Genomic DNA, 27,985 nt, shown 5'->3' with positions numbered 1-27,985 from the left:
AACTGCTGTTGTATCTGTGCGAGGCATGCCTTCCTAGTTTACTATCCGTTTTACTGCGGGAATTCGAATGCCAGTTATTTACAGCTCAGCACCGGCTGTAGGCTTATGGAAAGGGAGCAATTAGCACGCCTGCGAGTCTTAACGGAACCGCAAATGATTGGCACGTGACGATTGTTTGCACGTCAGGTGCCATCAGGTCAACCCTTGCACGTTCAGATAAGGCCGTAAACAAACCTTCTTAAACCGGCTCTTTTTGCAGGCGCCCGGGCCATATATCATGTCTTTAAATACAGTCAACCGAAATACAAATAGAAATGTTGTTGCTTCTGCCTCCTGCTTGGATGCAGGATTATTTCCCTGCTCGGGGCTCTGACTGACTTATGTAATTTTTCTGCCTTCAGCTGAGGGTTCTCGTCATCATGCGAGCAGAAGGGGGAATGAAATGTATTTGCAAAAAGTTACGGGATTTCGGTTCATGTACGACAATGAGAACACAGCAGGTGTCTACTGCAGTTTCCTGGGGACAGCAACTTCTAGTTTACCCCGGTTGTCCGCGCCCTTCTTCGCAGCATCAGGGGAGACCGGAGCTTTGCTGGCGAGGCGAGCACTAATGCTGCACTGGGGGACTTTAGGTTTAGTTTGTGGAATCCAGGGGAGGGGAGCAATAGATTAGCATACACAGGGAGGGGACCGGTCATATTTATTTTAACTCTGTTTTCCACCAATTGGTGTACTGGTGCTGCTGAGGAGGGAAAAGAAGGGAAAAGGGCGGGCATTCCAGGGCAGAGAGCGGAAGCTTGTGTGACTAGTGCAGGAGTGTGGATCAGCTATAGGATGTCATGGCTTCAAAAAACCATACCGAGAAAAGGCGAATGTCTGCCCTACAGGCTAAGGTATACAATCATTAAAGCAGAAGGTGGAAATGGCATTGCTTTAATTGTGGTGTGATGGCAACTGTATTCTGTTTTCAAAATCGAGAACCATTGAATTTGATTAGTACGGCCAGTTATGGTTTAAAAAAAAAATTAGATCAGCTTATATTTAAAAGCTGTTTCAAAAGCATTTGGAGATCTATAGCAGAGAGATATTTAAGCCGAGAAACTAAATCGTTGGGTTTTATTGTCTCTTTTTATTTCAGATTTTGACACTTTTGGGGGCGGAAGGTTTAGGCGTTCAAAGTAAAATGTAATGCTAAATTAACAGATACGGTATGTTGACTATTCTGGAAACTGGATGTTCCATGGTGACCGCTTCTTAGTCTTAAAGCATTTTTTGTAAAACGAAAATGAGAAAGTTTTGTGTTTACTTCCTCGAGCGTTCACTAGGACGTTCTGAATCGGGATATACCGACTGTGTTACTCTTGCAGCTTTCCTTAAAATGTAGTCATGTGTCAAGTGTAGGCTATTGCGAATTTGTGTCCTTGTATGTCAATGCTCACATCGGGAGCTACCGTCGACCAGCGATTTCTTACATTTAAAAGGCCTCCTGTTGTGAAAGTGCATTTTTTTTGTGTAGAAAGTAGCATATGATATAATCTATTCTACACATTGTATTTATATTCTACCTTTCCTACACTTAAAAATGGATTACATTCAGGTACTGTAGGTATTTCCTTGTCCCCTGGGGGTTCACAATCTGTTTTGTACCTGAGGTAATGAAGGGTGGAAGTGACTTGCCCAAGGTCATAAGGTGTGGTAATGAGATTTGAACTTTGGCTTCCCTCGGTCATAGCTCACTGTGCTAACCCCTAGGCTATTCCTCCACTTTGCTTCATGCTACTCCACTCTTCAGAAATAATTAAAAAAATAGTGGGTCACTTGAAGTCAAATTGCATTTAAGTGATGTTAAAAAAAAATACACAGGGTAGATGCACTATAGAGTAACATGGCGTTGATACGGGTTGCTAGTTTATAGTCAGCTGCTTAATGACAAATAACCACAGCAAACTCTGAAAAAATGTCAATTTACCGCTGTAAATACAGAGTGACCTAAATACAATTTTAATCACAACCCCTAGTCCGGTTCCATGGGAGTAAATGTATTTAATTTATTTATTTAGATTTTTATATTCTGCTTTTCAGCACTTTAAAGTGTACATCAAAGCAGATTACATTCAGGTACTATAGGTATTTCCCTGTCCCCACAGGGCTTACAGTCTAATTTTGTACTTGAGGCAATGGAGGTTCAAGTGTCTTGCCCAAGGTCACAAGGAACGACATTGGGATTTGAACCCTGATTTCCCTGGGTCATTGCAGGAACTTGTTTGGGCTTTATGAAATCCAATTTGAAATTTCTTTGTTCTTTTTTTGTATTTGTAACCTGATCTCATCCTCTGGGGCTAATCCAAATGTTATCAATAAACCAAAAGGAAAAAATAATATGGATTGTGATTAACATCAAGGGTGGTTATAAACTTTATGGATATATGTGTGTTTTCTTTGCTGGAATATAATTCTCAGATAGCAATAACTTAAACACAACTATCTTTACAGTTATCTACGTTATACATTATGCGGCTTATGTTGAAGTTTATCTTTTGTGATATTGTAATTTATTGTGCTTTGTACTGTTATATATGTTGCCCCTCTCTTAAGGTGCTTTTTTTTTTTTTTTTTAAATTTACTCTTTATTACTTTTTAAACAATTTACAAAGAAAAAACTTTGCTCAGAAATTTCTGTAACATATTTTCCCATCAGGCAAAGCAAAATGAAGCATCATCTAGTATTTAGACAAACTTTTCAAAAATAAAAAAAGAAAATAGAGGAGAAACAGAAATCTTGGGAGTTTTTACAGAAAAGAGATACAAATACATATCTGAAAAATGCAACATGTCACACCGGATACTTTTACCTCACTCTTATATGATCTGTATGGAATTAACCGGGTTCCTGATTTGGAGAGGAGGTTGTAAAGGCCCTTTTTCTAGAGTATACTCTGAGCTGTTCTGGGGCATAAAATATATAAACATCTCGATTTAAGGTAACCACCCCTTTACAGGGGTATCTTAGAAGAAACCTTGCACCCAATGTATTCAATTCCTGTCTCATAGAGAGAAAGGCCTTCCTCCTCTCCTGAGTTGTTTTTGATAAGTCTGGGAATATTTGGATTTTTTGACCCATAAAACTTTCATTGATATGCTGAAAATAGAATTTCATAAATAAGCTAACATCTATTTCCGTAACTAAAGAAACCAGTAAAGTCTCCCTCTCATAAATTTCTGTAGAAGATTCTAATATCTCAGTCAAGTTACTTAAATTTAATTGTGGCTGATTACCTTCTCTATTTCTATTAAATGGGAGGAAATAGACCTTATTTATGGATGGAATCTGATCAGATGGTATTCCCAGTATTTCTAGTATATATCTCCTCAAAGTCATTCGAGGGGCTTCCCCTATTACTTTTGGAAAATTCAAAAGTCTTAGGTTCAATCTTCATAGTCTGTTCTCAATAAGTTCCACTCTTCTATTGGTCACTTGTTTATCTTGAATTAAAGCTTGACAAATATTCTGCGTCGATTTTACTGCTATTTGTAAGTCCGTGATCTTGCTTATATTTTCACAAATTTTTCCATCATGTTCTTGGGATACTTTATCCAATTTCTCAGACATTGAATTTAGCTGCCTCGTCAGCCCTTGAAAACGTGGGCTATATGAGGCTACTAATTCCCAAAGGGATTCTAATGTCACCGGGCCCACCTTAACTGGTTTTGCTACCGCAGCTTCTCCCTGGGCACCCAATAGATCTTCTTCTGTGTGGAATCTCCAGATTTCACTCGAGACCCCTCTCTGTCTCCACTGAGGCCTTGCATAGTCGGGGACCCCACATTCTGCGGCGCTAACCTTTCCAGCTCCCCAGATGTACCCGATTCCTGACACACTGCTTCCGCTCCCTCTAATTTGTTCACTGGACTCACCGGTACTGTGTTCAAATCAGCGGTTGCTGGTGGTAGAATCGATCCTGGAGCAGATGGTGTCTTCAGATCTGGAGGGCTCAATGTTGTTTCCCCAGACAACAGCGATGCTCCCAACAGCACTTCGTCAGCGGGGATTTTTCCCCCTCCTTCAGGGTAAATGGCTGTGAATTCGGAGATAGTCTTTTGCCCGGGAAGTAGAGAGGGTATCGAGGGATATACCCTCACACGACCTTTTCTCTTTGGAGGCATTAGCGATCTAAGCCACCAACAAGAAAGCTTCAGGCAAGCCGAACCACAGCAACGGTGTGGCTTCTTCTTCCTCCACTATGGCAGCTGGGGAGGAACAAGAGTTTCCCGTCTATTCCGGACTAAGCCGGACCAAGCTGCACGCCGGCGGCAGTGGTGCGCCGCTTTTATGGCGGGTGGGCCCCTCTCGATGACGTCAGGGCCGAACGGAGAGAACGTAGATGGTCTGTAGCTGAAGGGAATTCTCACCAGGTAATCTCAGTCCAGTTCCAGCTGCAAGTATGCGCCACTACCGCGCCGCTTTTAAGGCGCGTGGGCCCCTCTCGATGACGTCAGGGCCGAACGGAGAGAACGTAGATGGTCTGTAGCTGAAGGGAATTCTCACCAGGTAATCTCAGTCCAGTTCCAGCTGCTCTCTTAAGGTGTTTTAGCAAATATAGTACATGCTGCATAAATGCAAATGAATAAGTGTGTAGATTACAAACCACTTGTAACTACATGGGGATTTTTTCCCCTTTTCTATATTCTTCCTCCCACAACATACCCAGTCTGCAGAGCTGACAATGTGGAGCAGTTTTTCAGAGGGAGATTTTTAACACATGCCTTGTCCACCATCAACGATTTCCAACTCTATGCTTTCCACCTTGCTGCACTGTACATCTGGAATAGACTTCCTGGGTTGGTGTGTCATGCTCCTTTAGTGGTTTTATTCAGATTAGGTCTAAAAACCCACCTTTCCAAAGCTGCTTTTAAATATTTAACCCAATTTATAATGCAGTCTGAGCCCTAGGTGAATTACATAAGAACATAAGAAAATGCCATACTGGGTCAGACCAAGGGTCCATCAAGCCCAGCATCCTGTTTCCAACAGAGGCCAATCCAGGCCATAAGAACCTGGCAAGTACCCAAAAACTAAGTCTATTCCATGTTACCATTGCTAATGGCAGTGGCTATTCTCTAAGTGAAATTAATAGCAGGTAATGGACTTCTCCTCCAAGAACTTATCCAATCCTTTTTTAAACACAGCTATACTAACTGCACTAACCACATTCTCTGGCAACAAATTCCAGAGTTTAATTGTGCGTTGAGTGAAGAAGAACTTTCTCCGATTAGTTTTAAATGTGCCACATGCTAACTTCATGGAGTGCCTCCTAGTCTTTCTATTATCTGAAAGAGTAAATAACAGATTCACATCTACCCATTCTAGACCGCTCATGATTTTAAACACCTCTATCATATCCCCCCTCAGCTGTCTCTTCTCCAAGCTGAAAAGTCCTAACCTCTTTAGGAGGTTTTATTGTTTTATGGGGAATGGTGTGTTTCTGTTTTTCCATTCTTGCACTGTATACAACAGTCTGGATTTTTTTGATTTCCAGTTCAGTTTTTGTCCGCATGTTTGAATTTATACTTTATGGTTACTTTATTCTGTATTTGGTGTCTGTGTTCTGTTGTGTGATGAATGTGTAGTTTTTATGTAGGTATCTATAACAGCCTGTCTTGGTTCTGTTTTCTTAATAGGAGGTATATTGGTGTGTTAGGGTCTGGTGTAATATTTGTATTGTTGCATTTTTATGAATGGGATTCTTACTGTTTATGTGCTGGTAGTTAGTGCAGTTGTGGTATGAGGGGTTATTGTATTATAATTGTAATCCAGTTTATTCATGGCTTTCTGAGGGCTAAGCCCCAACCAAACACATTTTACTATAGGCCGTCTACTACTCTTCAGTTTGTCAATCAGATTAGTACAACTCATGGTAGAAAGTCTTAGTGCAAAGTTTGGAACATAACATGAGCTTGCCTCCCTTATTATGGGCCAGCAAAGTATTTGAAAAATGTTACAAAAGAAATATAAGGCCTACTTTGATTCCTCATTGCTCCCAACCTTTACTTTGATTCAGGACCAGTACTCATGGCCCATGGCATATATGTATAGGATTTACACTAAGAGGCTTTACAGGCAACTGGAAGCAAAGATATAATTACAAAAAGACATGATGTCATTATTTTATGCAAATTTTTGCCAATTTTCAGGTGAAAATATATCTACTGTGTAGTTTTTAAATCTTTTCTTTTTTATGGCATTTGAAAGAGCATCTTTTTTTCCTATAAAAGTTGCCCTGTTTCAATTTGGACCCGATCTTGCTTTGGTCAGCATTAAGGCCCCAATGATGTGCATCTTTTGCATGCGTGAGCACACTGTTAAAAAGAGGCATATTTGGTGCCCTGCTGTGTAACACGCAAATGAGCTAGAGATGTGAAATGATATGGTGCGGTGGAGCTTGTTGTGCTTACCATGTTGTAGCTTATGACACATCTTGCTTCAACATACTTTTATAAATGACCCTCAAAATGGACATTTTATTTTGCTGTGTTATTTACTGCATGCAAGCCTGATCATACTAAAATATCACCTTCAAATGGAACTGTGGTTATGTCATGTTAGCAGTGTGTTGTGGCAGAGATTTTGGGAACATGCCCTGGCCTGTGACACCATTGTGCTCTTTGTGGTATAATGACTGCCTTGACTGACAAGTCCTTGGCCCATCCTGATGTTTTATGTACCTTGATGAAACTTTCAAAAAATATTCCTTTATTGTTCAGGATGCAGTGCAAGGATTTCATTGGGAAAATAGTCAGGCAACACTCCACCCTTTTGTTTACTATTGCAACCCTGATGTCCAATATCTCTGTATATTCATGGTCAGTGACTGCTTGCACCATAACACAATAGCTGTGCATACATTTTTGAGAGCGCTCATTGAGCATTTGAAGTGCATTTTACCTGTTTTAGAGCATATTCACTATTTTAGCAATGGCTCTGCTGCTCAATACAAACATTTTAAAGCTTTCATTAATCTTTGCAATCATAATAACAACTTTCATGTTACAGCTGAATGGAACATTTTTTGGAACCAGCCAAGGAAAATCACCCTGTGATGGGATTAGAGGAACCACAAAATGTTTGAGGGTGGGGTAGGTTTTGGGGGGCAGTTTTACATATACAGTCAGAGGTGCGAACAGCAAAGGTGACATCAGTGAAGATTTTCTGTCATTTGGGGTGATGAAAAGTAAAAGAGGAGTAGATCTGTACAATGTACTCTCTACCTAGCTTTATTGAAGCTAGGTAGAGAGTGCTAGCGTTAAGGCCCTAATACGAAAAGATAAATGATCGTGATAATAGAGCTTTGAGCTCTACTGAGTATGTGTGGGAGTTCCTGCATGTTGAGCCTCTTCAGTAATTTTTTGTCCGAGCACTCTGTATCTCCTTTTGATTTTTCACAAAATTTATCTTATTTTGGCATATTTTATCTCTCAAAATCTTTTCTCAACAGTACTTTACAGTGCTATTATAAATAAATATATATATATATATATATATATAACTGTGGTGCTTCCTTCCATCATGTCCAGCCAGAAGAAGTCAACAATGGTGAGTGGGTTTAAAAGTTCTATCTGTGGCAAGATTCTGTCCTTCACTGCCAGCCACAAGCTGTGTTGTTGATGCCTCAGTCCGGAAAACAACCAAAAGAACTGCTATGCCTGTGGACGGATGTTCCAATGCTAGTATCATTCTAGGGCACTTCATATTGAGGAACTGCGTAAATCTCTCCAAAGTTGCAATAGGTCCTTGCCCCATAGTACAGTGATGTCTGCCTCACTGGGAAAAGAGTTGAACAGGAGCTCCTTCTCAGGCAAGAAATTGCAGGCTTGAGTTTGTCCAGCTTCCCTGCATTGAAGACACAGTGGCATCAATCGCTGGAGCTGTTGCAGCCTGCATCAAAGAAGCACAAACATTCTAAGTGAGATGCATCAGCACTGACACAATCAACACAGCTGTCACATTCCCAGTGCACGATGCATCGACTCGCTTGACACATCCTACACTGATGCATTCGATGCATAGCGCATCGATGTGCCAAGATGCTCAACATATGATGTACTGATGTACTCGATGCATGGAGCTCGAATGCATTCGATGTATGACACACCAATGCACTGGTGCATTCAATACTTGATGCATCAATGCCTGCAGAGCGAGCATCCTTAATGCACATCAATGCCTCCACTCTTTGGTCACAGGGTTCACTTTCTATTACATGATTCCACGATGCACAGTGCAAGATGCAGGGTGCACTGGATTCCATAACGTGAATCTCCAAAGACTTGTCTAAGCATGCCAAGTCATCTGGGGTGTCTAAGCATTCTATTCCATCGAAGCTGCCGATGCATCCAGCTTAGTCTTTGTTTTATCAAGCTGCTTTGCCAATGCACCTGTGCACAGCTATCCTAGACCTGCAGTGGAGGAGTCATGTTGTCACTGCCCCCTGTCTAGGCTACTCACACCACCTAGACTAGTGGTAGAAGGACTTCATCTGGAGCCCACAGAATCGGTATCCACCATAGTCCTGCTCTCCTCCAACAGACCATCCATTCTAATGCAAGAGCAAATTCTGGTCTCAGAAAAGGATGTTCCACCACATACATCAAGCCAGAGGACACACCAGTCGCTTTACCAAATCACAGATTTGGTAAAGAGTGTCTTTACCTCTCTGACCAAGGAGCCGGAAGGAACGTCCAGCGTCTCCTTTCCATTCAATGCTATGGCGATACCACAGACTGGACTCCCAATTTCACCTATAGAGGTGAATTCATCATTGGAATCCTTAAGAGGTCCTTCATCATCTATCACAGTGGAGTCCAGTACATCACAGTGAAATCACAAGAAGTGCTTTGCTCCCTATCAGGTTGACTTTAAAAGCATTGCTTGTGCAAAGATGCCCACGTATGTGGGCCACACGCTGTTGCATCGGAGGTGAACCCTTGGGCCAAGGTGGGGTTGATGCAACCCGTAGGTGAGGACCTACGAGTCCCCACCCTCGGCAGGTGGAGTGGGCTGAAGGTAGAGGCCACCGGAGCTTCACCTATACCAGCTCTCATTCCCCGCGGGTTGAGCCTTTAGGTGCCGGGGCTGGCAGGACTTAGGTGGGTCTTGAGGTAGATTAATAAGAGAGATTAGTTCAGCCCAGAGTCAGCAGTTGATAGATGGCGTAGTCCTACCCCGGACTGGGTACGGTACTGGAACTCGGGCGCCAATGAGACAGAGTAGCAGGAGGTGCTCGGGCAAAGATAGGCTAAAGCCTGATAAGTCCACATCCAGGGTGTAGGCTAGGAGAGGCATCAATGACAGGCTTGGACCAGGGCTGGCGGCAAGCGGAGGTCGTGGCAAGCAAAGTAAAATTCTGAACATGGAGAAGTCTATAGTGTAGTCAATCAAGGCGATGGTCTGATCACGGAGAAGTCAAGCGTAGTCAGGCATAGCAGCGGTCTTGGTCTGGAGATAGGTAGTGGAGTCAGGTGTAGTAGAGGTCCGGGTCTGGAGATAGACTGAAGCGTAGTCAAACAAAGCAAAGTCGATATCCGTAGAGTCAGTTCAACACATAGACAAGGCAGGAACGAAGAAGACAGGAATGGGGAACAATGAAGGTCAGGAACACGGAACAGAGAGGATTCTCTATCTGCAACGAGTACTCTGAGTATGAGAAGACCTTTGCAAAGGCAACGCTGTGGAGCTCGGCCTGAGCTTATATACACAGGAGAGTCTGTTGTCATCATCCGGGGCCGCGGCCAGGTTCCCGTCACGGGTCCTTTAAAAGGATTAGCGATGCGCACGTGCCTAGGTAGGGGCGTGGCGCTGGCGGTGGCGTCTCTCCGCAGGCCATGCGAAGAGGCCTGACGAGCACTGGTATCTTGACTGGCAACACTGGGGACCGTGGCAGAGCCAGAGGCACCAGGGGCGGCCCGAGGTCGGAGCCGGCAGCCCACCGCTGCTAGTGAGGAGGAACCAGGAGCTGGAGTCCGTGTAAGAAGGTGAGAAGTCTGCGCCATGGGTCTGCCGTGGAAGGCACGCGTAACACACGCCAGCAATGTGGATTTAAAAAAGCTGCAAAATTCGCGTTTATGTTCCTGTGTGCGCATGAGGAATAAGGGGGCAGAAAAAGGGTGGAAAATGGGTGTTTTGGGATGGGGCCAAGATTTGCATGCATAACTCCGAATTTTAAAAATGAAACCTGCAGTGCGCATACGCTAGAAATCCATGTAACTTTACTGTGCTCTGATAAGGTGCATGTGTTCCCCCCCCCCCCCCCCTCTCCCTGTCACCGCCATGTCACTGCCATCACTTCAAATGTTCCTATCAAATTTCTCTCTTTCCCTATCTTTCCTACTGCTGTCCTCTCTCCTCTTTCATTACTACTCCCCACTTCCCTTCCCTGTTTATTGTATTTCTCTCTCATTATTTTTGTTACAATGTAAACCGGCATGATGTTCCAACGAATGTCGGTATATAAAAATAAATAAATAAATGTCTGTAGATCAAAAGTTTTAGGGCTTATAGGAAAGGGTGAGGGGTCCCGGGTAACTGGCAAGCATGCAGGATGAAGAACCAGATGGGTCTGAAAGATCTCATTATTAACTGGACAAACTGGTGGAATAATTGGAAAACTGGGAGTTTGCCTCACGTGAACATGTGTTAAAATTTGCTGATGTACATGCATAAAAGCTGACATGGTTCTATTGAAGACACATGTGCTAGCTGTGCTTAAGTAACCTCTTAAAATTAGGAGCATACTTATGCACGTTTGGTGCATTTTAAAACGTGCCTAAGTGCGCGAATGATTATAGCGTATCATCATTTGCGCACCAATACATGCCTATACGGGTGCATGCGCACTCGTTTACAATCAACCTGTTTGTCTTTGCACTGCTTAGATTTTCTGTTCAGCTTTGAGAAGTCAAGCTTAGACCTTACTCAGAGACTCAAGTTCACAGGGGCTTGGATAGACTCATTAAAGGAAAGCGCATTCCTGCCTCCTGACCAAGGGAACATCATGACATTGCTCATCTGCAAGTTACCATCCTCTCCAAGCTCGCTAGCCAGAAGACTTATGGTCCTTGGACATATGGCATGGCTATCCATGTGGTCCTGCTGACCTGCCTTCATATCCGCTACCCTCAGTAGAATCTATGTACCCAGTAGGATCAACTAACTCATCAGCTTTCGTCTCCAGTGCAAATAACAGGGACAATGAAATGGGAGTTGCGGTGTTGGCTGTGTCTCTGAATTCTCCTGGAAGGAGTCCCTCTTTGCTCACTCTCCTATCAACTAGTACTGGTGATGGATGCCTCCACCAAAGAGTGGGGAGTGCACACCGGGACCATTTGAACAAAGGGCATTTGGTCTCTTCAGGAGAGCTGTTGTCAAATCAATCTACTGGAGTTGACAGCAATCAGACATGCTTTATCAGTGTTCATACTTCTCCTTCAGGAAAAGAGCATCCTGATTCAAACCGACAACTAAGTTGTCATGTTTTATGTCAGAAAGGAAGCTCTAAAAGTCTAGAATTAGATGGAAAGAAATTGAGCTGGTCTATAGGCCACACATCTGCCGGACATCTTCAAGACACTGGCATATCGACTCATGAGTGGTCTCTACAGCAATCAGTGGTCAGCACACTCTTCAGATTATGGGTGGACTTATTCACATCACAGCAGAATATAAAACTAAATGTTTTGCTCAATTCTACCAAGTGATCACATAAGAACATGCCATACTGGGTCAGACCAAGGGTCCATCCAGCCCAGTATCCTGTTTCTAACAGTGGCCAATACAGGCTATAAGTACCTGGCAAGTACCCAAAAACTAAGTCTATCCCGTGCTACTGACAACTAGTAATAGCAGTGGCTATTTTCTAAGTCAACTTGATTAATAACAGGTAATGGAGTTCTCCTCCAAGAACTTATCCAATCCTTTTTTAAACCCAGCTACACTAACTGCACTAACCATATCCCCTGGCAACAAATTCTAGAGTTTAATTGTGCGTTGAGTGAAAAAGAACTTTCTCCGATTTAGTTTTTAAATGTACTACATGCTAATTTCATCCCTAGTTCTTCTATTATTCGAAAGAGTAAATTACCGATTCACATTTACCTGTTCTAGACCTCTCATGATTTTAAACACCTCTATCATATCCCCCCTCAGCCGTCTGTTCTTCAAGCTGAAGAGTCCTAACCTTTTCTTCGTCTTTCCTCGAATGGGGAAAAAGCCTCATGTATTAGGGATGTGAATCGTTTTAGGACGATTAAAATTATCGTCCGATAATTTTAATATCGTCTTAAACCGTTATGGAACACAATACAATAGAGATTCTAACGATTTATCGTTATAAATCGTTAGAATCGTGAGCCGGCACACTAAAACCCCCTAAAACCCACCCCCGACCCTTTAAATTAAATCCCCCACCCTCCCGAACCCCCCCCAAATGAGTTAAATAACCTGCGGGTCCAGCGGCGGTCCGGAACGGCAGCGGTCCGGAACGGGCTCCTGCTCCTGAATCTTGTTGTCTTCAGCCGGCGCCATTTTCCAAAATGGCGCCGAAAAATGGCGGCGGCCATAGACGAACACGATTGGACGGCAGGAGGTCCTTCCGGACCCCCGCTGGACTTTTGGCAAGTCTCGTGGGGGTCAGGAGGCCCCCCACAAGCTGGCCAAAAGTTCCTGGAGGTCCAGCGGGGGTCAGGGAGCGATTTCCCGCCGCGAATCGTTTTCGTATGGAAAATGGCGCCGGCAGGAGATCGACTGCAGGAGGTCGTTCAGCGAGGCGCCGGAACCCTCGCTGAACGACCTCCTGCAGTCGATCTCCTGCCGGCGCCATTTTCCGTACGAAAACGATTCGCGGCGGGAAATCGCTCCCTGACCCCCGCTGGACCTCCAGGAACTTTTGGCCAGCTTGTGGGGGGCCTCCTGACCCCCACGAGACTTGCCAAAAGTCCAGCGGGGGTCCGGAAGGACCTCCTGCCGTCCAATCGTGTTCGTCTATGGCCGCCGCCATTTTTCGGCGCCATTTTGGAAAATGGCGCTGGCTGAAGACAACAAGATTCAGGAGCAGGAGCCCGTTCCGGACCGCTGCCGTTCCGGACCGCCGCTGGACCCGCAGGTTATTTAACTCATTTGGGGGGGGTTCGGGAGGGTGGGGGATTTAATTTAAAGGGTCGGGGGTGGGTTTTAGGGGGTTTTAATGTGCCGGTTTTGCGATTTTTAGATTTTTCACGATTTTTCACGATATTTTACCCCCCCAAACGGCAACAATACGATTCCCTCCCCCTCCCAGCCGAAATCGATCGTTAAGACGATCGAGGACACGATTCACATCCCTATCATGTATGCTTTTCCACCATTACTGCTAATCACCAGACATTTGTACAAGGTTCTTCAGAACCATGCTCAGCTTCGGCGTGGCCCAGATAGATTTGGTATGCATATCTCTTACAACTTTCCAGTAGTCCTCCCATATATCTGGGAACAGATCCTGCACTGGTAACTTAGGAAGACAGGACATTACATCATCCGATCCTTTCAGCCCTCAACCTCATAGCATGGATGTTGAGCGCTCAGTGATTATGGATCTCAACTTACCTACAGATATTGTGGACATACTAGTCTCACCTAGAAAGCCTTCAACGAGAAGAAACTCTGCCTTTAAATGGAATAGGTACTCCAAATGGTGTCAGTATAATGCTTTGGACCCATTTCCTTGCGAACCTAAGCATCTGCTGAAGTACTTATTCCACCTTCTTACTCCAGAGTGAGCGCACCTCAGTGCTACAGTGGCTTACCATACTCAAATGGATAGCAAACTGATTTTTTTTTTAATTTATATTCCACTTTGCAGGCACTTTAAAGTGGCTTACATTCAGGAACTCTGTATATTTCCCTGTCTCCAGTGTGCTCACAGTCTAAGTCTGTACCAGAGGCAATGGAGAATGAAGTGTCTTGCCCAAGGTCACAAGGAGCAGCAGTGGGAATTGAATCTTGGTTTTCCTCATTTGTAGCCTACTCTCTACTCATTCAATGATATCTCATTTCATGAAAGGTCTATGGCAAATCAGGCCCCTGGTACAAAAGCCATCTGTTCCATGGTACCTGAATGTGGTCCTTTCCTAACTAAAGAAGCCTTCCTTTGACCCATTAGAGTCAGTTTTTCTAAAATACTTGACATGGAAGGTGGTCTTCATTACAGTAACTTCAGCGAGAAGCAACAGTGAACTCCAAGCTCTCATCCATTATCCTCCATATATGTAATTCTTTCACAACCCTCCATATATGTAATTCTTCCACAACAGGGTAGTTTTCTTTACACCCGAAGTTTCTACTGAAGTAGACTTTGCTTTCTATATCAATCAACCTACTTTCTTTTCTAGGCCCCATGTGCATGAAGGCAAAAGGCCCTACATACTCTGGACTGCAAAAGGGCCTTGGTGTAATGCAAGAAATGAATTGGTAGCATTGAAAACCTCTCAACTGTTAATCTCAACTCCCAACAGACTAAGGGTAGCAGTCGCCAAACGTACCTTATCTAACTGGCATTCGCTACTGCTACACCTTAGCAGGACTACAAGTTAAAGATTCTTTAAAAACTCATCAACTGGGAGCCATGGCTGTTTCTATTGCTCATCTTCAAGAAGTACCTATTGAAGATATTTGCAAAGATGCAGCTTGGCCTTCAGTTCATAATTTTTGTTCCACTATTGTATTTATAATCCCTCAGATAGTAAATTTGAAGAACCATTTTTGCAAAATCTGTTCTTGCTGTAATTTCTACTCTCCACGGTTGGGGCCCGTTTTCTTACTAAGTAAATGATTGGCTCCACAGCAATCCTCAGCTTAGGACTTTCCACAAATAAGGGCTAATTCAGCCTGCTTATCAATGGAAAAAGCAAGTTTGCTTACCATAAATGGTGTTTTCCATAGATAGCAGGCTGAATTAGCCATAGAATCCCAGCTGTCCTTCCTGGCCAGTTGACTATATAGCTAGATTTAGCTCTGATATAGACTGAAGAGGCTAATAAGGCAAAGCCTGCATGGGAAATTCTGCACATGCTCAGTAGAGCTGAAAGCCCTGTTAGTTTGGGGAGATGAATCTGTTTGGTGCCACCAAATGAAGTCAGCCATGTGTAATGGTTAATTCATTTTGCTATCTATGCAAAACATTTTTATTGTAAGCAATCTTGCTTCATCAACACTTCCCTTTCAGAAGCTCAAAACTGTTTCTGTTCTGTTTCCTTTATTAGATTGAAGAACTTCAGCAGACAAATCATGACTTAGAATATCGTGTCTTGCAGCTGCAAGACAGCAAGGAGGCTGTAAGTAATCAAGTAGAGCTTTTAACTCGCAAGAATGAGCAGCTGTGTAAAGAACTGACTGAAATTGATAGATTAGCAGAACAGCTGGAAAAAGACAAAGAACTGGTGTGTGACACTGCTGAACAGGAAATTGAAGAAGCACAGGTAATAAAAAAAAAAAAATGTTAAAAGTTAAATTCAGTGCTCAAAATTACTATAGCAAAAACTACATAAAGAGAAGAAAGAAAACATTTAAACATACTTCAATATTTTGTAAAATAAAATTGTCTGTTAGAAAAATGGAAACGTGGGGACAGCCCCAAGATAGAGTTCTACTGTGCATGAGATACTGAAAAATGGAGAATGAGTCATCAATCAAAAATGACATCTATAGGGGCATATTCAGTAAGACGGTGAGCAGATAAGTTAACGTCCCACCGAATATCCCCGATTTAAAGTTATCCAGCTAATTGTAGCCAGATAAATCTAAACCTAACTGGCCAGTTTTTTATTATCACCACTTAGATTTATCCGACTGAATAACTTTAGTCTTAACCAGATATATTAAAAAATAATATAACTGATTAAGTGGAGTAGTAAGACATAAAGAAAGAAAAAAATTGCAGGCTTACTGGTTCTAACATCCCTCACCTGAGGTCCAATGTTTGACCCAGCCCCCCCCAACGCCCCAGAAAAATGCCTTCCTTTTATTGGAAAATATTTGTGCTGCAGCCGGTTCCAGTTCCTGTCAAAAGATCCCAACATTTCTAAACTCCAGGGACCCCCACCTCCCCCCTTTTCAAACCCAAACCTGCTTACCCTCCCGTTACTTACTTTAGTGTTCTTTATTTTTCAGCCCGGATCACGGTAAGAACATAAGAAATTGCCATGTTGGGTCAGACCAAGGGTCCATCATGCCCAGCATCCTATTTCCAACAGAGGCCAAAACCAGGCCACAAGAACCTGGCAATTACCCAAACACTAAGAAGAACCCATGCTACTGATGCAATTAATAGCAGTGGCTATTCCCTAAGTATAATTAATTAATAGCCATTAATGGACTTCTCCTCCAAGAACTTATCCAAACCTTTTTTGAACCCAGCTACACTAACTGCAGTAACCACATCCTCTGGCAACAAATTCCAGAGCTTTATTGTGCATTGAGTGAAAGAATTTTCTCCGATTAGTCTTAAATGTGGTACTTGCTAACTTCATGGAATGCCCCCTAGGCCTTCTATTATTCGAAAGTGTAAATAACCGAGTCACATCTACTCGTTCAAGACCTCTCATGATCTTAAAGACCTCTATCATATCCCCCCTCAGCCGTCTCTTCTCCAAGCTGAACAGCCCTAACCTCTTCAGCCTTTCCTCATAGGGGAGCTGTTCCATCCCCTTTATCATTTTGGTTGCCCTTCTCTGTACCTTCTCCATCGCAACTATATCTTTTTTGAGATGCGGCGACCAGAATTGTACACTGTATTCAAGGTGCGGTCTCACCATGGAGCGATACAGAGGCATTATGACATTTTCTGTTCTATTAACCAGTCCCTTCCTAATAATTCCTAACATTCTATTTGCTTTTTTGACTGCTGCAGCACACTGAGCCGATGATTTTAAAGTATTATCCACTATGATGCCTAGATCTTTTTCCTGGGTGGTAGCTCCTAATATGGAACCTAACATCGTGTAGCTACAGCAAGGGTTATTTTTCCCTATATGCAACACCTTGCACTTGTCCACATTAAATTTCATCTGCCATTTGGATGCCCAATCTTCCAGTCTTGCAAGGTCCTCCTGTAATGTATCACAGTCTGCTTGTGATTTAACTACTCTGAATAATTTTGTATCATCCGCAAATTTGATAACCTCACTCGTCGTATTCCTTTCCAGATCATTTTTATATATATATATATATATATATATATATATATATATATATATATATATATATATATATATATATATATATATATATATTGAAAAGCACCGGTCCAAGTACAGATCCCTGAGGCACCCCACTATTTACCCTTTTTCACTGAGAGAATTGACCATTTAATCCTACTGTCTTTTAACCAGCTTGTAATCCACGAAAGGACATCGCCTCCTATCCCATGACTTTTTAGTTTTTGTAGAAGTCTCTCATGAGGGACTTTGTCAAACGCCTTCTGAAAATCCAAATTCACTACATCTACCGGTTCACCTTTATCCACATGTTTATTAACCCCTTCAAAAAAATGAAGCAGATTTGTTAGGCAAGACTTCCCTTGGGTAAATCCATGTTGACTGTGTCACATTAAATCATGTCTTTCTATATGCTCTACGATTTTGATCTTGAGAATAGTTTCCACTATTTTTCCCGGCACTGAAGTCAGGCTCACTGGCCTATAGTTACCCGGATCGCCCCTGGAGCCTTTTTTTTTTTAAATTCTTTATTTATCATTTTTCATAGATACAAACTTATCATGTTTGCATACAAGAAAAAGCGTGAATAGATCATGGAAATAATTAAACAATTATTTTTAAACTTTTCAATATCAATTATATCTATACCACTAATCATATCAAACAACAAGGAGAGCTGTGTTTTAGTGGACAGAATTCCAAAGGGGAGTTACCTTAGAAAAATAATTAACCATAATACATAAACCTGTATATATCTTTCTGTTGTTTACATTAGTTGGACACAGGTGATGACGTTGGGATCTGCTCCTGAGCCAAGAAATCTTTTAACTGTTCAGGTATAAAGAAGATATATAGGTCTTCTTGTTTTTTGATCACACATTTACATGGAAAGCGTAAGGTAAATGTATATCCCTTAGAAATAACATCTTGACGAAACGTCAAAAAAGCTTTCCGTCTAACCTGAGTTGACACAGCTAAGTCTGGGTATATTTTTACTGCACTTTCTAAGAATTTTATGGGGTATTTATTAAAGAACTTTTTCATAATTGAATTTATTTCTTCTATTGAAGAAAATGTAACCAATAAAGTCCCCAATTCAATAATTTGTGCTGAAGAATCTTCTAAAAAGTTTGTTAGATTTCCTTGAAACATATCAGTTCTATTATTTACTTGTCTTGGTTTAGGTAGGAAATAGCAATTTTGTACTATTGGAGAGTCACTGAGAGTGTATCCAAGCGCTTCCTTCAGAAATTTTTTTGTTGTAATTAAAGGAGCTTCCCCTACGAGCCTGGGGAAGTTAAGAAATCTTAGATTGCAGCGTTTGGCATTGTTCTCCAGTGACTCCATTCGCCTTGTTAGAATATCCCTATCTTTAACCACGAGCATGTTAAACTCCTGAATCTTTCTCTGATTTTCTTCTAAATTTTTTATTCTTTCAGCAGAATCCTTAATTTGTTTTTGTGTATGTAAATGATCTCTTTGATTACCAGAACTTAAAGATTCTACTTTTTCTTCTAAACCTTTCATATTCGAGAGCATACCCGCCATCATCACCCATAACGTGTCCAACGTTACCACCTCCGGTTTGACCAGTGGTATAGGTGGTATTTTGATAGCTGGAAGATCTTTTACAACTGTAGAGCTAGATTCCCCTAGCTCTACTATTCCCTCCTCTAGGGGCAGCTTATTAGTATTGGGGGCATCATCCCCTCTTGATTCTAATTTGCGGGTTAAAATATTCCCCGCACTAGAATCATGTGTGATGTTCTCTAAGGAGGACCCATCCAAATACTCCTCACTGGTCCTCCGGGCTGGTGGAAGCCCTAAATTCGGGCTTAAAGAGGCCTCCTCTGCAAGGCCAGGCTGTTCTCCCTGACTAACCAGGACATCAGACTCATTGTTGCCTCTTCTTTTTAACACTGGAGAGGCCAAAAAATGGGTTATTTCTTGTTGTATGGGTGACGGTAGGGGAAGGGATGGAAATATCCTCACCTTCCCCTTTCTCTTGGGGGGCATATTAAGAAAATTCAAGCCCAATACACAAGAATATCCCCGTTTAGGTCTCTTTATGTAAATTATACCACTAAGACACAGATGATACTAACGTGGAAAAACAGCATTAACTTTTCTATACGACAAATTTTATATATATATATGGGAGAGTCTCAAGAAAAATATACCCTTACTTAAAGTCCAGGCGATTGAGGCGATTCCCGGCGAAGCCTGGCAAAGCCTTCCCGGCACGCGCGCCGGCGGCAGCTGCGCGCCGCGGCCTTGCAGATCTTATAGGCCCCTTCCGGGTTCCACCTCGGGTCCGCCCTCTGACGTCACTCTCCCAGCAGCCGGAGTTCACCGTCGGGGAAGGTAGCAAACTCACCCCCCGGACTCAAAACAGTTGCAGCACAGGTAGGGAAGATGTTTTCCAGGTCTCTGCTCTCAAAAAAGAGGGTTAAAGTCAGCGTTCTTATAGGCCACTTCTGGGTTCCACCTCGGGTCCGCCCTCTGACGTCACTCTCCCAGCAGCCGGAGTTCACCGTCGGGGAAGATAGCAAACTCACCCCCCGGACTCAAAACAGCTGCAGCACAGGTAGGGAAGATGTTTTCCAGGTCTCTGCTCTCCTACCCTGGAGCCTTTTTTAAATATTGGGGTTACATTGGCCACCCTCCAGTCTTCAGGTACAATGGATGATTTTAATGATAGGTTACAAATTTTAACTAATAGATCAGAAATTTCATTTTTGAGTTCCTTCAGAACCCTAGGATGCATACCATCCGGTCCAGGTGATTTGCTACTCTTTAGTTTGTCAATCTGGCCTACTACATCTTCCAGGTTCACAGTGATTTCGTTCCGTTCATCTGAGTCATCACCCCTGAAAACCATCTCTGGAACTGGTATCTCCCCAACATCCTCCTTAGTAAACACAGAGGCAAAGAATTAATTTAGTCTTTCTGCAATGGCCTTATCTTCCCTAAGAGCCCCTTTAACCCCTCTGTCATCTAATGGTCCAACCGACTCCCTCACAGGTTTCTTGCTTTGGATACATTTAAAAAAGTTTTTATGAGTTTTTGCCTCTATGGCCAACTTCATTTCAAATTCTCTCTTCACCTGTCTTATCAATGTTTTACACTTACCTTGACAATGCTTATGTTTTATCCTATTTTCTTCAGATGGATCCTTCTTCCAATTTTTGACAGATGTTTTTTTTGGCTAAAATAGCCTCTTTCACCTCACCTTTTAACCATGACGGTAATCGTTTTGCCTTCCTTCCACCTTTCTTAATGTGCGGAATACATATGGACTGCGCCTCTAGGATTGTATTTTTAAACAATGTCCAAGCCTGTTGAACACTTTTAACCTTTGCAGCTGCACCTTTCAGTTTTTTTCTAACTATTTTCCTCATTTTATCAGTTTCCCTTTTTAAAATTTAGTGTTAGAGCTGCAGATTTACTTATTGTCCCCCTTCCAGTTATTAGTTTAAATTTGATCTTGTTATGATCACTGTTGCCAAGTGGCCCCACCACCATTACTTCTTTCACCAAATCTTGCGTTCCACTAAGAATTAAATCTAAAATTGCTCCCTCTCTTGTTGGTTTCTGAACCAATTGCTCCATGAAGCAGTCATTTATTACATCTAGGAACTTTATGTCTCTAGCAAGTCCTGATGTTACATTTACCCAGTCAATATTGGGGTAATTGAAATCTGGAAACAACAGAGCACTGCTGCACTTAAGATAATGATGGTAATTGAAATCTCCCATTATTATTGCACTGCCAAATTGGTTTGCTTCCCTGATTTCTCTTAGCATTTCATCATCTGTCTGACCATTTTGTCCAGGTGGACGTTAGTATACTCCTATCACTATACTCTTACCCAACACACATGGGATTTCTACCCATATAGATTCTACTGAGCATTTACTCTCTTGTATGATCTTTATCCTGTTGGAATCTATACCCTCCCGGACATAAAGTGCAACACCCCCACCAAGTTGATCCTCCCTATCATTGCGATATAATACCCTGATATAGCACTGTCCCATTGATTATCCTCCTTCCACCATTGGTTATCCTCCTTCCACCAGGCCTTTCATGACCTGAGCCCGATGCTTCTCCTGTTGCTTAGCAGCTACTCCGCAGGGTGGAAGGGTATGGGTTGTGGGGGGGGGGGGGGCCCTGGAGATTAGAAATTTTGTGGTCTTTTGACTGGATCTGGAAGTGGTGGGGAAGGGGGGAGACTGGGACTGGCCATGACACATAGATTTTCCTAAAAGGAAGGTTTTTTATTGGGGCATGGGGGGCTGCAGGCTAACATTGGACCTTGGATGGGAGATGTTAGGGCCAGTAGGCCTGCAGTCTTCTTTTTTTTTTTTTTTTTTTTTTTTAAATCTTACTACACTTAACTAGCTATACTCTTTCTGAATATAGCTAGTTAAGTTATCTGAGAACATGTTCCCGGATAACTTTAGATCTGCTCTTGTTCCCTCTACCCAGAAATCATCTACAACCCAACGTCAAGGGAATTCCTTGATACCTGGTCAATGTGCGATGGTTTTTACCTAGGATAACCCTTTCTGTGGCTATCCTTTTACTCAGCCACCGTAATTTATTCTTCAATCAATTTATTCAAAACTGCTTTTTTATTTATTTTTATGTTTTAGATTTTTATTTTGTTTTTCTGTGCTTCTTTTTTCTTACATAAGAACATAAGAACATAAGAAAATGCCATACTGGGTCAGACCAAGGGTCCATCAAGCCCAGCATCCTGTTTCCAACAGTGGCCAATCCAGGCCATAAGAACCTGGCAAGTACCCAAAAACTAAATCTATTCCATGTAACCATTGCTAATGGCAGTGGCTATTCTCTAAGTGAACTTAATAGCAGGTAATGGACTTCTCCTCCAAGAACTTATCCAATCCTTTTTTAAACACAGCTATACTAACTGCACGAACCACATTCTCTGACAACAAATTCCAGAGTTTAATTGTGCGTTGAGTAAAAAAGAACTTTCTCCGATTAGTTTTAAATGTGCCCCATGCTAACTTCATGGAGTGTCCCCTAGTCTTTCTACTATCCGAAAGAGTAAATAACCGATTCACATCTACCCGTTCTAAACCTCTCATGATTTTAAACACCTCTATCATATCCCCCCTCAGTCGTCTCTTCTCCAAGCTGAAAAGTCCTAACCTCTTTAGTCTTTCCTCATAGGGGAGTTGTTCCATTCCCCTTATCATTTTGGTAGTCCTTCTCTGTACCTTCTCCATCGCAATTATATCTTTTTTGAGATGCGGCGACCAGAATTGTACACAGTATTCAAGGTGCGGTCTCACCATGGAGCGATACAGAGGCATTATGACATTTTCCGTCTTATTCATCATTCCTTTTCTAATAATTCCCAACATTCTGTTTGCTTTTTTGACTGCCGCAGCACACTGAACCGACGATTTCAATGTGTTATCCACTATGACACCTAGATGTCTTTCTTGGGTTGTAGCACCTAATATGGAACCCAACATCGTGTAATTATAGCATGGGTTATTTTTCCCTATATGCATCACCTTGCACTTATCCACATTAAATTTCATCTGCCATTTGGATGCCCAGTTTTCCAGTCTCACAAGGTCTTCCTGCAATTTATCACAATCTGCTTGTGATTTAACTACTCTGAACAATTTTGTGTCATCTGCAAATTTAATTATCTCACTCGTCGTATTTCTTTCCAGATCATTTATAAATATATTGAACAGTAAGGGTCCCAATACTGATCCCTGAGGCACTCCACTGTCCACTCCCTTCCACTGAGAAAATTGCCCATTTAATCCTACTCTCTGTTTCCTGTCTTTCAGCCAGTTTGCAATCCACGAAAGGACATCGCCACCTATCCCATGACTTTTTACTTTTCCTAGAAGCCTCTCATGAGGAACTTTGTCAAATGCCTTCTGAAAATCCAAGTATACTATATCTACCGGTTCACCTTTATCCACATGTTTATTAACTCCTTCAAAAAAGTGAAGCAGATTTGTGAGGCAAGACTTGCCCTGGGTAAAGCCATGCTGACTTTGTTCCATTAAACCATGTCTTTCTATATGTTCTGTGATTTTGATGTTTAGAACACTTTCCACTATTTTTCCTGGCACTGAAGTCAGGCTAACCGGTCTGTAGTTTCCCGGATCGCCCCTGGAGCCCTTTTTAAATATTGGGGTTACATTTGCTATCCTCCAGTCTTCAGGTACAATGGATGATTTTAATGATAAGTTACAAATTTTTACTAATAGGTCTGAAATTTCATTTTTTAGTTCCTTCAGAACTCTGGGGTGTATACCATCCGGTCCAGGTGATTTACTACTCTTCAGTTTGTCAATCAGGCCTACCACATCTTCTAGGTTCACCGTGATTTGATTCAGTCCATCTGAATCATTACCCATGAAAACCTTCTCCATTACGGGTAGCTCCCCAACATCCTCTTCAGTAAACACCGAAGCAAAGAAATCATTTAATCTTTCCGCGATGGCCTTATCTTCTCTAAGTGCCCCTTTAACCCCTCGATCATCTAACGGTCCAACTGACTCCCTCACAGGCTTTCTGCTTCGGATATATTTAAAAAAGTTTTTACTGTGAGTTTTTGCCTCTACAGCCAACTTCTTTTCAAATTCTCTCTTAGCCTGTCTTATCAATGTCTTACATTTAACTTGCCAATGTTTATGCTTTATCCTATTTTCTTCTGTTGGATCCTTCTTCCAATTTTTGAATGAAGATCTTTTGGCTAAAATAGCTTCTTTCACCTCCCCTTTTAACCATGCCGGTAATCGTTTTGCCTTCTTTCCACCTTTCTTAATGTGTGGAATACATCTGGACTGTGCTTCTAGAATGGTATTTTTTAACAATGACCACGCCTCTTGGACATTTTTTACTTTTGTAGCTGCTCCTTTCAGTTTTTTTCTAACAATTTTTCTCATTTTATCAAAGTTTCCCTTTTGAAAGTTCAGCACGAGAGCCTTGGATTTGCACACTGTTCCTTTTCCAGTCATTAAATCAAATTTGATCATATTATGATCACTATTGCCAAGCGGCCCCACCACCGTTACCTCTCTCACCAAGTCCTGTGCTCCACTGAGAATTAGATCTAAAATTGCTCCCTCTCTCGTCGGTTCCTGAACCAATTGCTCCATAAAGCTATCATTTATTCCATCCAGGAACGTTATCTCTCTAGCGTGACCCGATGATACATTTACCCAGTCTATATTGGGGTAATTGAAGTCTCCCATTATTACTGCACTACCAATTTGGTTAGCTTCCCTAATTTCTCTTAGCATTTCACTGTCCATCTCACCATCTTGACCAGGTGGACGGTAGTATACCCCTATCACTGTAGTCTTCCCTGACACACAAGGGATTTCTACCCATAAAGATTCAATTTTGTATTTAGTCTCATGCAGGATGTTTATCCTGTTGGACTCTATGCCATCCCGGACATAAAGCGCCACACCTCCTCCCGACTGCTCCTCTCTGTCATTGCGATATAATTTGTACCCCGGTATAGCACTGTCCCATTGGTTAACCTCTTTCCACCATGTCTCTGAGATGCCAATTAAGTCTATGTCATTTACTGCTATACATTCTAATTCTCCCATCTTACTTCTTAGACTTCTGGCATTAGCATACAAACATTTCAAAGTTTGTTTTTTGTTTGAATTTTTATTCTGCTTTTTAATTGATAGGGATAAGTTAGAATTTTTTAGCTAAGGTGAGTTTTTAGTTACAGGCACTTGGACTACTTTTCTAATTATTGGAACCTCACTGTCGGGATGCCCTAATTCTAATGCATCATTAGTATCCTTTAAAGATACATCTCTCCGAACCATGCGCTGCTGAGCGACTGTCGGCTTTCCCCTTTGTTCTTCCTCTCCCCCCGGCGTTTCGTCCGACCCACCCGATATTTATCACTTCTTTGCTAGTACTTATCTAGAAGCTTGAAGGCTATTAATCATTTAATGCCACTCACGTGGGTCCAGAACCACCCGCCTGACATTGGCCATATTTTGGCAGCGTACTGCCTGCTTCAGGGGCCGTGGGGGCAAATTGTAATGTGTCCGAAATCCGGGTCCACCATTAATGAAGCACATCAGTTTTTGTTTGTAGTGTGTAAACGTATCTAGAGTTATGCCAAAAACGTATCTGGCTAACTCCTTAATATCAGAGTTAACCGGATAAGTTATTTGTCTAACTCTTCCCTGTCCTAGAATGTCCCTTTCTTATTTGGCTAAATCTTAGCTAGATAAAGACTTATCCGGCTAACTGTTAGCCAGATTAGCAAGGGAAATATTCAAAACAAGCCATTTAGATGAATAACCTATGGCTGTCTAAATGGCTAGGTAAAGGACACACATGCTGGACTTGGGAGGGAATCACGGTCTGCTCATTAACTAAAGGATTGTCACTGTAATGGCTGATCTTGATAGGAGAAAAATGTCAATTTTAAATTTAGGGAAATCCCATGCAGCTGTGAATGATAACCCAAGGCATGTGGGCCTTGAAATTAGACCTTCCTCCAAAATAAAATGTAGTGAGTGGGGCTGAAACAAGATTTGATTGGACTGTAAATTCATGATGTAAGAGTAAATTATCTGTCAAAAAGTCAATGCAGTGCAATGTGTTACACATGTGTTCCAATTGTATCAAATATTTTGTAAGGGATAGAGTACGTGTGAGCCCTTAGTGCTGCAGGGTAGTTGATGCAGCCTCGAGGGTGAGCCCCCAAGGCTTATGCTGGCAGCTGGCAAACATGCCCTGTAGTGGGACCTTTACAAGCCACCTCATTTGCAGGTTGAGCCCTTGGATTCTGGTGGCTGGCAGGACTTAGATGGGTCCCTAGGGTGGAGGTGGTAATTAGAATCCAGAGACATACCAGAGATAAAGTAGACAGTAGGCTTAGAGTCAAAGGAAATCCAATGTCAGGGCAAGAATAGCCATGTCCAGGCAGCAAGCAAATGTAGTCGGGTCCAGGCAAGAGGTCAAGATCTGGAGCGACAAGCTGAGGGTGGACATGGAGACATAGATGACACTGGATGAGATAACAAGGAAGAAAAAGCTGAACGGACTAGGCTGGAATGCAAGGTTGGACTGGAAGGTAAGGCTGGATGAGGCTGGACTGAAAGGCAAGACAGGTCTAGGCTGGATGAGGCTGGACTGGAAGACAAGGCAAGACAAATCTGGGACTGCTGTAACACTGTAGCTAGGCAGGAGACCTGTTCCTGAGGTGAGGAGGGGAAATCTGGGAAGGAGCAGAGGAGCAGCTGTGATGGCATCCTGTGCTGCGTGAGGGAAGCCTGGTGGCATCCTGCCACAACCTCACTCACTGCCAGTTGCTGGCAGTGTCGGGAAAAGTCCAGCAGCTTGTGGGGTCTTTCTGTGAGCCACAAATCCTAGGCATTGTTATATACCTCCTTAAGTTCTACATATTCTGAGTATTAAATTTGCAGCTGTGGAATATTAAGGGCTTCATTTTCAAAATGCCTTAAACACATAAAACACATGTTTATGCATAAGTGGTACTTTGGCATGCACAACCCTCTAACTGATTTTCAAAGTATGCATGAAGCTGTATTTTGTATGCACTTATACCTGCACTGGCAAGAGGCATTCTAGGGGAGGTTCAAGGTAGGGAATGCATTTACTTGCATATTCTAGATTTTTGAAAGTATGCACAGAAATGTGCATGCAGAAAGTTACACCTCACTGGGAGCAGGTCTGTGAGTATGCATACACATGTACAGAGACAACCTGTAAATTTTAAAAGTGAACTTTTTGTCCAAGTTATAGACAGATTATATAGCCTTATGTGGGCTGTTATAAAATCTCTCTCTAAAGTCACAACATTTCTGGTTTATTTATCTTCTGTACACAATCTTTTTGTCATTACTTTTTAAAAGTATTACAAATTCCTTGAGAATTCTATTTCTCCTGTAACTAGAGTTTTTGATATTCTTAATTCTGAGAACCAAAATATAATGGTAGATGGGTAAGAAGAATTCATCAGATGGATAGTTTTAGAAAATATTTCTGACACTACTTCTAAATTGTTGGAGAGGTTTTTTTTGTCTTTATCTTAGTCATATGTGTAGGAAAGTGGTATATAAAGCTTTATAAATAAACAAGCAAATCTCCATCTAAGACCATGTTAATTGTTGAATTTGTGTTCCAGTGGACAGAGACGTAGTCTGTAAAATCTTTTTTTCAGTGGATAGTCATTCTGTCTTTAAGGGCTGGTATGTTTCCTCATGTCTCCAGGCCCACCCAGATATAAGGAAAGTTTTTAACTAAATGGGTGAAAGAAATTGGGAGCTAACTTCCTGAGATTGCTTGTCTAATTTTAATGAACCATGTTCTACACATTCTTCAGGGCAATTGATTTATAGTAAAAGAACACTGATACTACTGAAATCCTGGCTACTGTTACAGTTTTGGCTATATCTTCTGAACTACTCACCCAGAACAATTACAGTAATTTTTTGTTGCTGCAATGGATTCTGATAATGTGTAAGCTACAGAACTCTAATTGGCTGCATGTTTTGTAAAATCAGATATGTTGGTAGTGATTGTGGGATGAGCATTTTTTTTTTTTTTTTTACAATACACCAAAGCCTTTTCTAAAATAAAATCAAGAGAAATATAAGAAGCCAGTCCTTTGGGTCTTGTGCCACTGTTTTGAAACAGTGCTCCTTACTTTTAAACTTTATTGTATGAAAT

General features: G+C 42.0%; 1 protein-coding gene across 1 annotated transcript in view; it reads left to right on the top strand.

The window, feature by feature from the left end:
• Window positions 1–321: 321 nt before the first annotated feature.
• Window positions 322–27,985, top strand: part of TSGA10 (testis specific 10) — a 607,624-nt gene continuing 579,960 nt past the window's right edge. The window contains exons 1-2 of the mRNA XM_029604773.1: window positions 322–893; window positions 15,289–15,504. Of these exons, the coding sequence (XP_029460633.1) occupies window positions 840–893; window positions 15,289–15,504 (270 nt within the window). The 5' untranslated portion in view covers window positions 322–839. The remainder of the gene's footprint in view (window positions 894–15,288; window positions 15,505–27,985) is intronic.

Source organism: Rhinatrema bivittatum, chromosome 5 (genome assembly GCF_901001135.1).
Source record: "Rhinatrema bivittatum chromosome 5, aRhiBiv1.1, whole genome shotgun sequence".
Classification (NCBI taxonomy): domain Eukaryota; kingdom Metazoa; phylum Chordata; class Amphibia; order Gymnophiona; family Rhinatrematidae; genus Rhinatrema; species Rhinatrema bivittatum.
This window is presented reverse-complemented; position numbering and strand designations above follow the sequence as displayed.